This window comes from Rhinopithecus roxellana, chromosome 18, assembly GCF_007565055.1.
Source record: "Rhinopithecus roxellana isolate Shanxi Qingling chromosome 18, ASM756505v1, whole genome shotgun sequence".
NCBI classification, from domain to species: domain Eukaryota; kingdom Metazoa; phylum Chordata; class Mammalia; order Primates; family Cercopithecidae; genus Rhinopithecus; species Rhinopithecus roxellana.
The window spans coordinates 56,161,516-56,175,510 of record NC_044566.1 but is presented as its reverse complement, the minus strand read 5'-3'; the positions used below and the strand labels follow the sequence as shown (position 1 = coordinate 56,175,510).

At 39.2% G+C, this 13,995-nt stretch overlaps 1 protein-coding gene across 3 annotated transcripts in view; it reads right to left on the bottom strand.

Annotated features, from left to right (window-relative positions):
* Positions 1-13,526, bottom strand: part of CCDC169 (coiled-coil domain containing 169) — a 66,299-nt gene extending 52,773 nt beyond the window's left edge. Inside the window, exons 1-2 of one of the 3 annotated variants that reach the window (XM_010383106.2) lie at positions 13,317-13,503; positions 11,486-11,565 (exon numbers count right to left, since the gene is read on the bottom strand). In XM_010383106.2, coding sequence (XP_010381408.1) covers positions 11,486-11,565; positions 13,317-13,399 — 163 coding nt within the window. In that variant the 5' untranslated portion in view covers positions 13,400-13,503. Of the gene's footprint in view, positions 1-11,485; positions 11,566-13,316 lie in introns of all 3 variants that reach the window. The other 2 variants (XM_010383107.2, XM_010383108.2) reach the window with 2 other exon arrangements.
* Positions 13,527-13,995: the final 469 nt, after the last annotated feature.

Genomic DNA, 13,995 nt, shown 5'->3' with positions numbered 1-13,995 from the left:
CTACAATTCCTCTTCTTCCCTACTTCCCACCCCCTTTTTTCTTTTACTTCTTGTGCATCCTTACAATGAATTCAATTAGAGGGAATATCAGGACATGTTTCTTTCCTTGGAACTTGAAATACCCATATATATATAATATTCATATATTTCATATATATATCCATAAATATATATGAATATTTCAAGTTCCAAGGAAACTTGATATATTTATATGTTTTATATATACTTATATGTATATAAAATATCCTCAACATTACTAACCTATCCAATGTCATGTTCATTTTTTTCCTTTGAAAGCAATTCTGAAGTCTGCTTAAAAACTATCACTTATGTGTCTGCTGTGTGTAAAGTACACACTGCTTTACATACATTAACTAATTTAATCCTCATTTTAGAAATGTAGTTACCTATTTTACAAAGATGAGGAAACCAAGGTTCAAAGATGTCAAATAATATTCTTAAGATGACAGAGCTAATAAATAAGGGAAAAACCGGGTTTTAAATCCAGTTTTATCTGCCTTTGAAATCAAATCCTCTTAACTGCTAAGCTGAAGGAACAATGTACATTTAGCTATCTTCTCAGGCATTTTCTCTTAACCTTAAGCATTTTTCTTTCACTAAACCCCTTTAGCTATTAAAGTCAAAGCATTTTTCTTATGCCTAGGGAAAAAGAAGAATACAGCCTAAAATTAAAAGGTCTTTGTTCAGATTCAAAGCCCAAAGCTAACTTTTTCTAGTCTTTAAAGTCAGGCTTTGTAGAGGGCAAAAAAATGGCTTCTTGTTCAACTTTAAATGCTCTTCACATGTTTGAAATAACTGCTGCTACATAACAGTTGGTGGAGGAGTTAAGGAGAAAGAGTATTAGCACATACTACTACCAACCTCCTCAGCCCAGACACAGGTCTCCCTTACACCCTCATCTTTATGCAAATGCGGCCTACCAAAGGGGCTGGAACACCCTCCCATACTGAAACTGAAAGTCATTAACCCAAAAGCTTTGGAAAGGAACAAGAAGAAAGGAGAAGCCCTGAAAGACTAAACAGTTACCCAAAAGACACAGTAGAGCCCAGCTGCATGGAATCATCTTTGTAACTTGCTACCTAAAGTCTCCCTTTGTCATGCTATCCCCTTTCCTACCATGGGAATGGATGCTTCAGACCAAGATGAGAATGGTTACCAAAAAATTAAAAACGCAATTTATTTTTGGCACATCTGAGTACAGTTTATAAATTCTGACACCATTTTATTTTAAAATATTATTGACTTTAAGTCAATCATCAAATATAGACAAGTCAGCCAGGCATGGTGGCTCACACCTATAATCCCACCATTTTGGGAGGCTGAGGCCAGCAGATCACTTGAGGTCAGGAGTTCAAGACCAGCCTGGTCAATGTGGTGAAACCCCGTCTCTACTAAAGAATACAAAAATTAGCCGGGCCTGGTGGCAGGCGCCTATAATCCCAGCTACTCAGGAGACTGAGGCAGGAGAATTGCTTGAACCTGGGAGGCGGAGGTTGCAGTGAGCTGAGATCGTGCCACTCACTGCACTCTAGCCTGGGTGACATAGCGAGTCTGCATCTCAAAAAAATAAAAATTTTTCTCAGAAAAAAATAAGATAGATAGACCGACCTTTTAGTATACAATTGTAACCAAATGCAATCTGGCTGCTCGCCACTTACAGAGTCCAATTAATAAGAGCAAGGTCTGGTGGAAAGTGACTTTACTAACCCCAACATCAACATGGGACAACACAAAAGACCCAACATAGACACCAAAACAAGACACACAGACCTTGTAACCAGCACAACTCCTGCATGCCTCCCATATTGTTTCCCTTTGTAAGCCCCCTGCCTTTTCCCTAGAAATTGGACATGGTTATTTTGGATGGGAATCTGGCCACTTATCCATTATTAGTTTTGGTCAATGAAGTCACTTCCTCTCTATCAGACCTCGTTCTTGTTAATTGAACTATGCAATCAGCACTTACAATTGCTGGTTACAATTTTAGCGTCCCGTATGGTGAGTGCTGTATGCTCCAGGGCCTGAGCCCGCCAGTCTGGTTTCTGTCAGACGGGGCATAGAGCCACCTGTGAGTACTAGTTGCTGACAGCTAGCTGACCCATGGCTAGGATATTAGGGAATTTCCCAGCAGTTGCCAAGAATCTTTTGTCTTAGGGACCTTCTCTTTTCTTCCTGCTATGGTGTCTGCTTACCTTCAATGCTTCGCTGGTGCAAAGTGACCTCTGGAGAAGTTGACAAACTTTGGAACCAGGTACATTAGTCAGAGTGTACCCAACCACCCTCTGCCTCTTTTGGGGTGTCGCTGGGGCTCTGCCTTATTTAGACTTGGCTGCCAGTGACACTATATGAGCATTTTATGCATTGGTTTTGTTTGTATTTGCTGCAACCTTGGGCCTTTGCTCAGTTCTGACTCAGTTGCCTGGGGGGAGCCATTTGAAACTGAAATGAGGGATGTGGGAGTCTACACAGCCCCTTAACCAGGGATTTGTTTGGAGGCACACCACCTGTTTGTCCATGTGAGATCTTTGTGCACCCTGATCTCTCTCTCTCTTTCCCCTTTTTTCCACCTTCATCATCCTGATTATCTCAGAAGCCATCTACAGCCCTACTCTTCTCAGCCAAAACCTCCCTTAGCTCCCTCTGGCTCGAAACAGTTTACCTTGACTGGTGACTTGAGGAAATGGGAGGGATTCATCCCACACCCTCCCGGTCTGGGGTGCTGAGGCTCTCCCTAAGAGGAGATAAACAAGAGAGGTAGGGGTACTGTGCAGTGGCTGGAAGGCTCATAAGCCTCCCTTCCTTCTTTTTTCTTTCCTCTTCCTGCCCACGAAACCTGACCTCCTTTCTCCTCTCCATTCCTTTCTTCTTATCTTTTCCTGTTCAAACCAGGAAACCAGTACTGAAGAGGAAAAACAACTTTCAACATCCTGGCCCGATTTTGTCATCCTCTTTGGGACTCCAGCTGATTACATATGGTACATTTTTGTGTACATTTTAAACCGACAGGCAAATTACAGCAAGAAAAATTTAGAGCTCAAATAGTTAACCTGAAGCTATAGAGTTAAGTGGAGTCTTCTAAAGCTATCTTCCTCTCTTTTCTGCCTGCTTTAAATCTGCTGTTACTAAGCTGCTGGTGCTAAGACTCATTTATGGTCTAACTAGAATGTAAACACTGGAAAGTTGTTTGAAACTGAAAACAAAAAAACAAGGGTAAAAGGGGTTTAAAAAAAATTGCCATAAAGACTGTTTTACCCAAAATTTTGGTTCACAGATTTCCTTGGATTACCTATTAGGGCAAATGAAGTTTGGCCATATGAACAGGTTTCAATTTTGTCAGAAAAAGAACTTGGAGCCAGCTAACTTTTATGTTTGTGAGTTTGTAATGCTGTCTCATGGCTAGCGTTCCAAGGTAAAAGCTATTGGTTATTTCTTTGTGCATATATGTATTCATGTTTAGATATATTTATGTAATGTTCACGTATTATGTTCTGTATTGTGTCTAGCATGCTATCAAATTGGCTTATAAGTAAACGAGTACTCAAAAATTAAATCCAAATGCTTTTCAAGTGCATGTGAATCTTTAATAAAACTGTTTTTAAAATTATTGATAAAAATAGAAATGTCTTCAGAATTGTCCACATACGTTTTTACCTAAGTGGTTTTATATTTGTATCAGTGTGTATACTAAACTGTCAAGGGTTGACATAAAGGTTCTAAGACTTTACACTTAGCCAAAAACAGAATAATCTTTGTGTATTTTTTTTGACAAATAAGATTAACTTAAGATTGTTAGTTCAATGAAACAGCTAAATCTTCTGAGTCATCAGCAAATACATTTAATTTTAAGGTTCTTAATTAGGTGTTCACTGTTTACTGTTCAGATTTTAAAAATGGTTAATAGGGAAATTATTGTTATTATTATTGAGACAGAGTCTTGCTCGGTTGCCCAGGCTGGAGTGCAGTGGCACAATCTTGGCTTACTGCAAGCTCCGCCTCCTGGGTTCACACCATTCTCCTGCCTCAGCCTCTCGAGTAGCTGGGACTATAGGCGCCGAACACCACGCCCAGCTAATTTTTTTGTATGTTTTTTAGTAGAGACGGGGTTTCACCGTGTTAGCCACCAGGATAGTCTCGATCTCCTGACCTCATGATCTGCTCACCTGGGCCTCCCAAAGGGCTGGGATTACAGGCATGAGCCACTGTGCTCGGCCCAGTAATAACTTTAAATAATGATTAGTTTTGTGTAGTATCTCAATTTTCAGAAGTAATCTAGATAAACTATTAAAAAATGGAAAGAGTGAATACATGTAAATGAGATAAATGCTTGTAAGTGACTTTTTATGTAATTTTAAATCTTAAAATTGTTTTGAATTAAATAATAGATGCTCCAATCCAATTGATAATAATTAGATTTCTGGGACACTTCCAATTAAGAAAAGATTATGATGTGGGAAAACATATTTCTAAAACTGTAGAATGGTTTCATCCAGAAAATGCTAACATCCGATAAACAGTTCAGGATTTCTTGCTTCCTAAGTTTTCACTAAAATTTAAGGTTACTAAGAATAAGAATTCTAATATATAATTCTGTAAGTTGTGTTTTCATTTTTTAAAAAGAGTAATTTAAGTAATTCAAAGGTTATTTAAAAGTTATTTCTAAAAGAAGATAAAAAAGAATCAGTGAGTAGGGGAGATATAAAGAAAGTTGTGGATACAAAAATGTGTTTATAATAAAAAGGTTATAAAACAAGCAAATAATTTTACATGAGAAAGATTTTATATAGTAAATTCTTGTCCTAAAATAAAATGGCTGGTTATTCAGAAAACAGAAAATTTTAGGACAAATCAGAAAGTCCAAGCATGTAATAAATGGTCTATGTCAGTTATGATAAGGTTCATAAAAGGAAAATCACAAAAGTTATTTTATGTATTAAGTTGGCTACAATTAAAAGGGAATTATTTTTAATAGTCTTTCTAAGATTGATCCCCTATCCTACAACAAGGTTTTCTTAAGGTATTACTTTTCTCTTAATAAAATTACAAGAGATTTTTAAAATTTTAGAGCCTGTTTCTTTTAAAAACTTCTCAGAATCATATCTCAGAAGTTCAACTATTGCTGTCTCACTGCTTTCAGTTTTTCCTCCCCCTGAGAAGGCCTGAGATGAGCGCTCTCTCCTTCAGCTTTTAAATTAGCTTCTGTAACTTTTTTCCTCTGGTTCCATTGTTGTGGCCTGATGATAAAATGTTTTATCTTAAAGGTCTAGAAAAGCAATATTTTCCTCCAGTATAATTTGAACCTGTACTCTTGGCTTTCTTGATAGGTTTAAATTTTTCAATGTAATCAAGAAATTTCTCATGCAGTTACTAAGAACTATGTATTCCTCTGCTATACTCATAACCCTGAACACATTCTTCCTGTGTCTGATTAAATTCAAGTACATTTTTCATCAGGTTTAACTTCCAGGTTGTCTAAATAGCCTTCCTATAAGGAGAAGTAGTCACACTGCAGGATTTTCTTTGCCTTTCTGGTAACTGGCATAAGAAACAATATTTTACTTTTTATCAAAATAATTCATATGTTGTCTTTATTAGATTTTTAATTGCTTAGAAAAACTGCGACCTAAAAGGCTGAAAGTTGTTACATGCATGTAACCTTCTGTATTGCCTTTAAGTCTTTCAATGATCATTTTGGTTAAATTAGTAACGATTGGTTTACGGTGACCTGTGAATCTGTTTTAATCAAATGTTTTGAGCCCTTTAACATTTTTGAGAAACATCTTCAAAATTGAAACCAAAATTAAGTCTCTGGCTTATTGCTGGTGTTTATCAAAGCTATAAAAGTTAATTGCTGCAAGGTTATAGAATCTTTTCACAGCTTCCAGTCAAGTCATGGACTCTAGTGTCACCACCTCCAGCCCCTTAAAAAGGTCCTTATCAGCTGCTATTAACTAATCCTTGTGCTATGAAGTTACAGGGCTTTGATTCCTGGGTACACATATCTCATCTAAAGAAGGCACTGACTCCTGCCGGTATCTGACAGCAAATCTAAGTTAACCAAAGCCCCATCTTTAGATCTGGGAAAAGATGACAATCATAGTAAACTACCTTCATGAGACACAGGGACACACCTGTACAACAGAACAATCAAGATTCACTTAATAATTTTGCCTCTATCTAAAATAATATAATTTATTCTTTGCCTTGATACTAAATAATTTAAATGTTTAGCTACCTATAAGTTTCCTTTCCTGTAATTGTCAGAACTAGGCAGGGCTTATAACCTTTTTGTGTGAAACATTGCTAATACTTCACATTTTTTTTTACCTCCAGAATTTGAAACTATTCAATCCCTCCAGGCCCAGGGGCTATCGTAGAAGTGTGTCATTGTAAGGGCCAGATTTTGAGGGATAAAATTAATTAAGACCCTCCAAATCAAGGACACACAGATGCCTAAACAGCTGAACAAAATGCTTGTGTTTTGTATAGCTAATTGCTACAAGTCAAGATTACAGTATCTCAATGCAGAAAATTTAGATAACTTTATAACCTTATTTTTTGGCTTTTGGTTTTTGGCTCTTATGTTACCTAAAAGGGGTTTTAAAGATTACTGAATACCTGCTCACCTCCACTCCTATCTAGCCTAAAACGTTTAATTGGATGGAAGTCTTTGACTCTAAGTTCTTGGCAATAGGAGTCCCACTGAGAAGCATGATGGACCAGGGGCAAGTAGTCACACCACCCCAGAACTTAAGCTAATAAAAGCTTAGCTATGGATACTGCCTCTGCATACCTTGAACACAAAAGGGGGAATATAAACTAAAAAAAGAAAAATCCTAAGTCCCCCCAACAGAGGGAACGTATCCATCTCTTGGCCAAAGGGAATCTCAAAGAAACCTGAAAAACTAGTTCAGGCCATTATGAGAAGTGAAGGGTTGGACAGGCCACACTATACCTTCCCCCACTTTGGAGTTTAGGCACAAATGACCAGCATTAACATTAAAATAGAGATCACCTAAGACTGACACGACAGACTCTTTGTAGCAATAAGATACACACTGTTACCTGTTTCACTTACTAACAAAGACTCTCAGAAGCTCAGCAAACAAGTGTTAATGCTGCAAAGCTTTCCCAAATTCATTTTATTCTGGAGTTTCCTGTATGATATCTCTTATGTTAAATAAGTAAGAATTTGGACTGAACTGTTATTCCCTTATAGTTACAGTCTTCTGTTATCTCTTCATATAGGTCCTCATATTTCTTGTCAGGAATATTGCCAGATCTTTTATGGTTTGGGTTGGAGTTGCGGGTGGGATCATTTAAAAACCCTATTTTTCTAACTGGTTATTGCTGGCATTTGTTTTTTAAAATAAACATTTATTTCATTATTGTATCCAACCATTTTCTAGTTCTTTATTAACATGCTAATCTTTATAATAATTGTATCACTTCCTCTCTAACAGCTGTAACTCTTATTTCTATATCATATTGTGTTGCTTAATTGGAACTTTTAAAACTATATTGCATTTTAATAATGGCAGCAGGCAGCTTTGGTATTTTTCCCCCAAGAATGGAAATGCCTCTACTACTTCATTGTTAAGTATTACGCTAGTTTGAGATAAATAGAAGCATTCTTTTCCTTGTTTTGAAATAAGAAAAACAAATGGAATTTTATTTAAAAAATTTTAGCATTTACTGAGGTGATTTTTAAAAAATATATTGGATCTATTAATATATTACCCACTAGCCAAAGCTATTTGGGCATAGAAACCAGCCTATAAAAGACTCAACAGAGAAATCCAGGATGAAGATGTAAACTTGTGTGTTGTCAATAAGTCTCCTTTTTTTTTTTTTGAATGGAGTCTCGTTCTTGTCATCCAGGCTGGAGTGCAATGGCGCAATCTTCACTCACTGCAGCCTCCAACTCCCAGTTCAAGTGATTCTCCTGCCTCAGCCTCCAGAGTAGCTGGGATTACAGGCACCCACCACCATACCTGGCTAATTTTTCTTTTGTTATATTTAGTAGAGACATGGTTTCACCAAGTTGGCCGGGCTGGTCTTGAACTCCTGACCTCAGGTGATCCGCTGCCCTCGGCCTCCCAAAGTGCTGGGATTACAGGTGTGAGCTGCCGCGCCCGGCCTCCATTTTTCAATCTATAAAATGGAGGTAATGATACTATTTTCTTTTCTTTTTTTTTTTTTTTTTTTTGAGACGGAGTCTCGCTCTGTCGCCTGGGCTGGAGTGCAGTGGCCAGATCTCAGCTCACTGCAAACTCCGCTTCCCGGGTTCACGCCATTCTCCTGCCTCAGCCTCCCGAGTAGCTGGGACTACAGGCGCCAGCCACCTCGCCCGGCTAGCTTTTTGTATTTTTTAGTAGAGACGGGGTTTCACCGTGTTAGCCAGGATGGTCTCGAACTCCTGACTTCGTGATCCGCCCGTCTCGGCCTCCCAAAGTGCTGGGATTACAGGCTTGAGCCAACGCGCCCGGCCAATGATACTATTTTCAAAGGGTAGTTGTGAGGTTTCAATTTTTTTAAAAAACGTACTTAAAGCTCTACACAAATACTAATTCTTCTCACTTTAAAAAAAAAAAAGTCACCTGAACATTTCTTTACCATTTTCTCATTACTAAACTTCGTTGTAAAATTCAAATTAAAACATAAAACCACATTTTCTACATATAGTTTCCTACAAACCCTAAAAGGCTTCAAGAGGTGACTGAGAATATAAAGATCTTTAGAGTTGGCTGTGTTTACCGTTTACCTAGAAATTAATCCAGTGACAAGCAAGATCAAACCATAAGCAGATAAGAAAGTAGAAATAAAACTACTCTTTCGAAGGCTTTTGCTATAAATGGGGCAGGGACAGGGGATGCTAGCTGAAGGGGAAAAGTGGGACCAAAAGAAGCCTATCATTTGTTGTTTAGATAAAATAAATTCAGCATGTTGGTCTGCTGTTGGGAATGATCCAGTAGAGCAGGGAAAACAGTGTAGGGAAGAGAGGGCCATCACTAGAGTGATATCCTTGACTAGGTAAGAGTAGGTAGGATCTACTGCACAAAGGGAGGAGATAACCTGAGACAAGAATAAGGACAGACAATTCATAAAACAAGAGGGAAGAGGATGTGCAAGGGTGCAGGTAGATGGGTAGCTCTGTTGGTAGAAACATGCAGAAGTCCTCTTCTGATAGCTTCTCTTTTTTCTTTGAAAGAGGAGGGTAAGCTCATTACCTTACAGTGTGATTGAATAGAGAGGTGGTAGAGGTTTGAGAAGAAAGCAGAAAGGGTGAAAAAATTATCTGAACAGTGAATGTACCCATATTTGTCATATGTGCACCTTTTTCCAATAATAAATTCATTTTAAAACACCTTTAATATCGCCCCACTGCCTTCAGGATAAATGTAAATTCATTAGCATCATGCAATCTTCCTGATTCATCTCCTTCGTAAACTTTAATCTCATCTTTTACCGCATTCTCATTATGACCTATGTTCCACTTTTATCAGTTACTTAGCATATTCCCCAAATGGCTTTATGTTTAATACTCCTGTGGCAGACTGTATTTTCCAAAGATGACTGCAATAATGTATCCCATCCCATGTGCTGCTCTGTAATGTGACCTTAAAGCAGTCTACCTCTCCAGTCCCTTGAATCTGTGTCTATTATGACCAATAGAATACAGTGGATATACACCTGTGCCAGTTCTGGGAGTAGCCCTTGATTGGCCTGGCGGTCTCTACTTATGTCTTTTGGAATGCTTGCTCTTGGGATACATCCTAACCTAACCACCATGCTGTGGAAGAAAACGGTACAAGAGGCATTTCTGACAGGCAGCCCTAGCTGGGCTTCCAGTCAAAAGCCAGTGTCAGATGTTAGCCAAGTGAATGAGTCATCACGGAATGACCAGTTCACTTGAATCTTCAGTATACCTGACTGCAACCGAACAAGAGACCCCAGTCAAGAACCATCAGGTGAACCAACCCAGTTAATCCCCAGAATTATAAGAGAAAGTTTGTTGCTTTAAGCTCCTAAATTATAGGGTGGTTTGCTATGTAGCAACAGACAAGCAGAACTGTTTTGAGTGTGCTGTGGTAATGGCAGTTGTATTATCATTTACTGAAGGCATGGTAAATAGATGATCTAGGATCAAGTCATGGCTCAGCCACTCCCTGGCTATATGACCTTAGAAGTTATTTGAATTCCTGAATCTCATTCTTCCACAAATGGGAATAATAGTAACTACCTCACCTGACACAGTCCCTGGCTTTAAAGGAGTAAATGTTTCTGTCCTTCACCTTAGGCCTTACTTTTGGCCCATGGAGGAAAGAACTTTCTGTATCATTCTGACCTTTTCTCTTTACACCCACATACTAGCTCCTTCTTTTGAGAACTGGTACAACTTGTTGAGCCACATTTTACTAGCGGGCATAGTTACTGCATGTGTACCTGTAGGCATGCCTTCTGTTTTTTCCTGTAACTGGGTACATGAAGAAGGTCCAGCTACCCTGCCAATGAAAGTATTTGATAAGTACACTTAGAGCCTGCCCCCAGAGACTCAATTATATCTAAGATATAGATATGGAGATAGAGGAAGCTACTTCAGCCTCAGGACAAAGCAGTATTCTGCAACCAAGCTTTAACAAAGCATTGGGTACTTATAGAAAGTGGCATTTTATTTCCCATATGGCCACTAATCCTTTTTGTTCATGGCTCCCCAGTTGAGGAAGAGTATAAATGCCCACCCTGATAACCCTAATAAACTCCTCCTGTTCTTTAGCATTCAGTTCAAGCACTGCCTGTTCTGGAAAGCCTGTCTTTATTACCTCACCCAAATTCTGTTAGGTTTCTCTTCCCTGCGTTTTCATTTATCCTTACATAGAACTCATATGACTTTTCATATCCATATTCTGGTTTGATACTTTCTCCCAATAGTCAATGAACCTCTTTAGAACAGGGAAAACAAAAGTCTTCCATTTAAAGTGTTTACATATGGCAGGGTCATATCTTGCATACATTACAAATTTTAAGGATATATGAGTGTGTATGTACACAACATCCTCCACACCAAACAACAGGCTTCCAACAACAACAGCCAAAACCTAGATACAGATTTTAAACATATCCCAAATCTAGAAGTTAGGATACAAAGAGTGTAACTTGAGGTAAATAGAAAACTGGTGATATTTATTTAATAAAGAAATAATATATTGATGTCATGTAACAAAGGTTTTGCTAATTAATGAACATTTTGAACTTGAAAGGTAGAAAAATAATTAAATAGTAATAAGTTTGATATTCTGAAGTATCAGTTTTAAAGCCTCTATCACAAACTATTATTAATGTGGCCAAAAAGCAATACTGAAACCTTGGTACTATTAAATATATGGAATTTAATGCACTATAGATATCCTGGTAAAATGAACAATAATTATACAGGAGTCACAAATATAAGTATTTACTTATATACCTTCATTGTCAGTATTGAGTTTGGCTTCCAGTTCTGTAATCTTGTGTCTTAGTTCAAATATTGAGAGTTGCACTGCATCCCTGTTATTTAAAATGTTTTTGTTGATTATAATTCAATTAAAAATAACATCAGAAAAATAATACATAGTAACCCACTACTACTTCAGGAACAATTTACTATGACATATCATTTACTGAAGTACTGGTTAAGAAACAAGACTCAGGTAAAGGAAGGCTTCCAATTAGTCAGTTCTAGGACTCAAATACGCACTAAAGCTCAAAGACCCCCAGGCAACCACTGGAAATCCTTTATTTATTTATTTATTTATGAGACAAAGTCTCGCTCTGTCGCCCAGGCTGGAGTGCAGTGGTGCAATCTCGGCTCACTGTAACCTCCGCCTCCCGGGTTCAAGCAATTCTCCTGCCTCAGCCCCCTGAGTAGCTGGGATTACAGACATGCGCCACCAAGCCTGGCTAATTTTTTTCGTATTTTTAATAAAGACGAGGTTTCACCATACTGACCAGACTGGTCTCGAACTCCTGATCTTGTGATCCGCCCAGCCTCGGCCTCTCAAAGTGCTGGGATTACAGGCATGAGCCAGCATGCCCCGCCCTCGGAAATCCTTTAACTTAAATATCATCCCAAAGAAGTTAGCTATCTGGTTTTTCAGAACCAAGCAAATTAGGCACTGTACATTATTACAGAAAGGCATACTTAGGGCAATACATAACAGCTGACAAACTGAAACAAAGGGAAAAAAAGAAACACTAATTTAAAAGGTTAGCTACTTAGGACATCAGTAAATAGAACATTATCATATGACAGGACCATTTATTCAATAAATAGTTTTGAATGCTATTATGTTCAAGGCATTGTATTAAACACGGAAGAATTCAGTGAACAGTGAACAGAAAAATAGCAATAGCGGCAGCAAAGTTCCACTGGATGCATATTATAAGCCAATGCTAAGTCCTTTATAGTGCATTTCATTCCAACCTGGGAACAACTGCAGGAGTATGATGATGACTATTTGTATACCCGTCTTAGAGTGGAGAAAACTGAAGAGTAAAGAGGTTAATTAACTTGTCTAAGATTGCATAATTACTGAGTGACAGATGGGGTTTGCATTCATTCAGGACTCTCCTCAAGTACTTGCTCTTATTCTTTACTTCCTCAGAATACACAGAACCTGTCCTCAGAATGCGTGTAGTTTGGTAGCAAGACAAGAAACACACAAGCAATTAAAAAACTGTGATTGGAGCTACAATAGAGGAAAACCCAGAACGCTATCTAGGCACAAAGGAGAGTCCAATTCTCACGGGACTTGTGGATGGAGTTGGGAGTATGTCCAAAAAATAAGTTTCAAAAATTTAACACAAAGTACGAATACTGTTTTTAAAAAGCATAAAGGAGGAGTAACAGTTTTACTAAATGTCATTTTATGAAGTTCCCCCTAAAGGGATGAAAAAAAAACACGCATAACTAAATAAAATCTTTGGAATTTTAAACAAAAAACCTGGATTTATGGAGACATCAAAACCAAACACAACTTTTGGCATTACAGTATATAGGCAAAATACACGCCATATGATTGGATCATAAGGGCAGAACATCCTACCTCGAAAGCTGCCTACTTACAATACCAAAGGCTTAGTCAAAGAGGCACATGAATCTTTCGCATGGAACACTTGGGCAGGTAGACCGAAGTGCCCAGGGGTTAATCAAGGGGCCGGTCTCCCAGCATCCTCAGCGGCTTCGGCCCTGAGACGCCGCAGGTGAAGGCTCGGGGGGGCGTGGACCAGACTCCACACCGCGCCGCCCCCCGACTCACTTCTTGCGGATTTCTTCCAGCAACTGCTGTTTCAGGCGGTTGGTGCTCACACCGTCGAAATTGTAGCTTCTCTCTTCCTCCATAGTGTCAGGCTAGAGACCTCCCGTGTCTTTCCCCTCAGCACACCTTAGAACACAAGACATTAAAGGCCACCCAGAAGCGAGCAAGGAGAGTATGGCACGAGGCGTGGCACCCGAACCGCCTCCCGGTGCCACCTCCCGCGCGTGCCTGCAGACGCACGTGGTGACGTCATAAAGCGATGCCCGCAGGCGGCAGGGGGCGGGGCGAGGGCAGCCGGGGAGACTGGAAGAGAAACCTGCCCTGTCCGGTGGAGCGACCCTGGAGAACAGCTCGAGGGACACTCCTTGCTCGAGACACTGGGGTTACATTGCCCCGACCACACAGAGGAGTGTCAGGAGGCTGAGAATATTCCTCACCTTTTTCTTCCTTCCTGCTGGTTGCTTTCCTAAACATAGACGTGCGTGGCAAAGTCGGCTTCACTCTTAGCCCTTGTTAGGAAAATGCTGGATCCAAGAGTAGCTGCGCCCTTCTTTGCTTCAGTTGAACAAGCACCAGAATCGCTGATTTGGCAGTGTTGGAGCGAGAGGAACTGGCCTTAAAAAGGTATCTCCTGAACTCGGGAAGACCGCTAACCCTCCAGATTATTGTTTTGCATCTG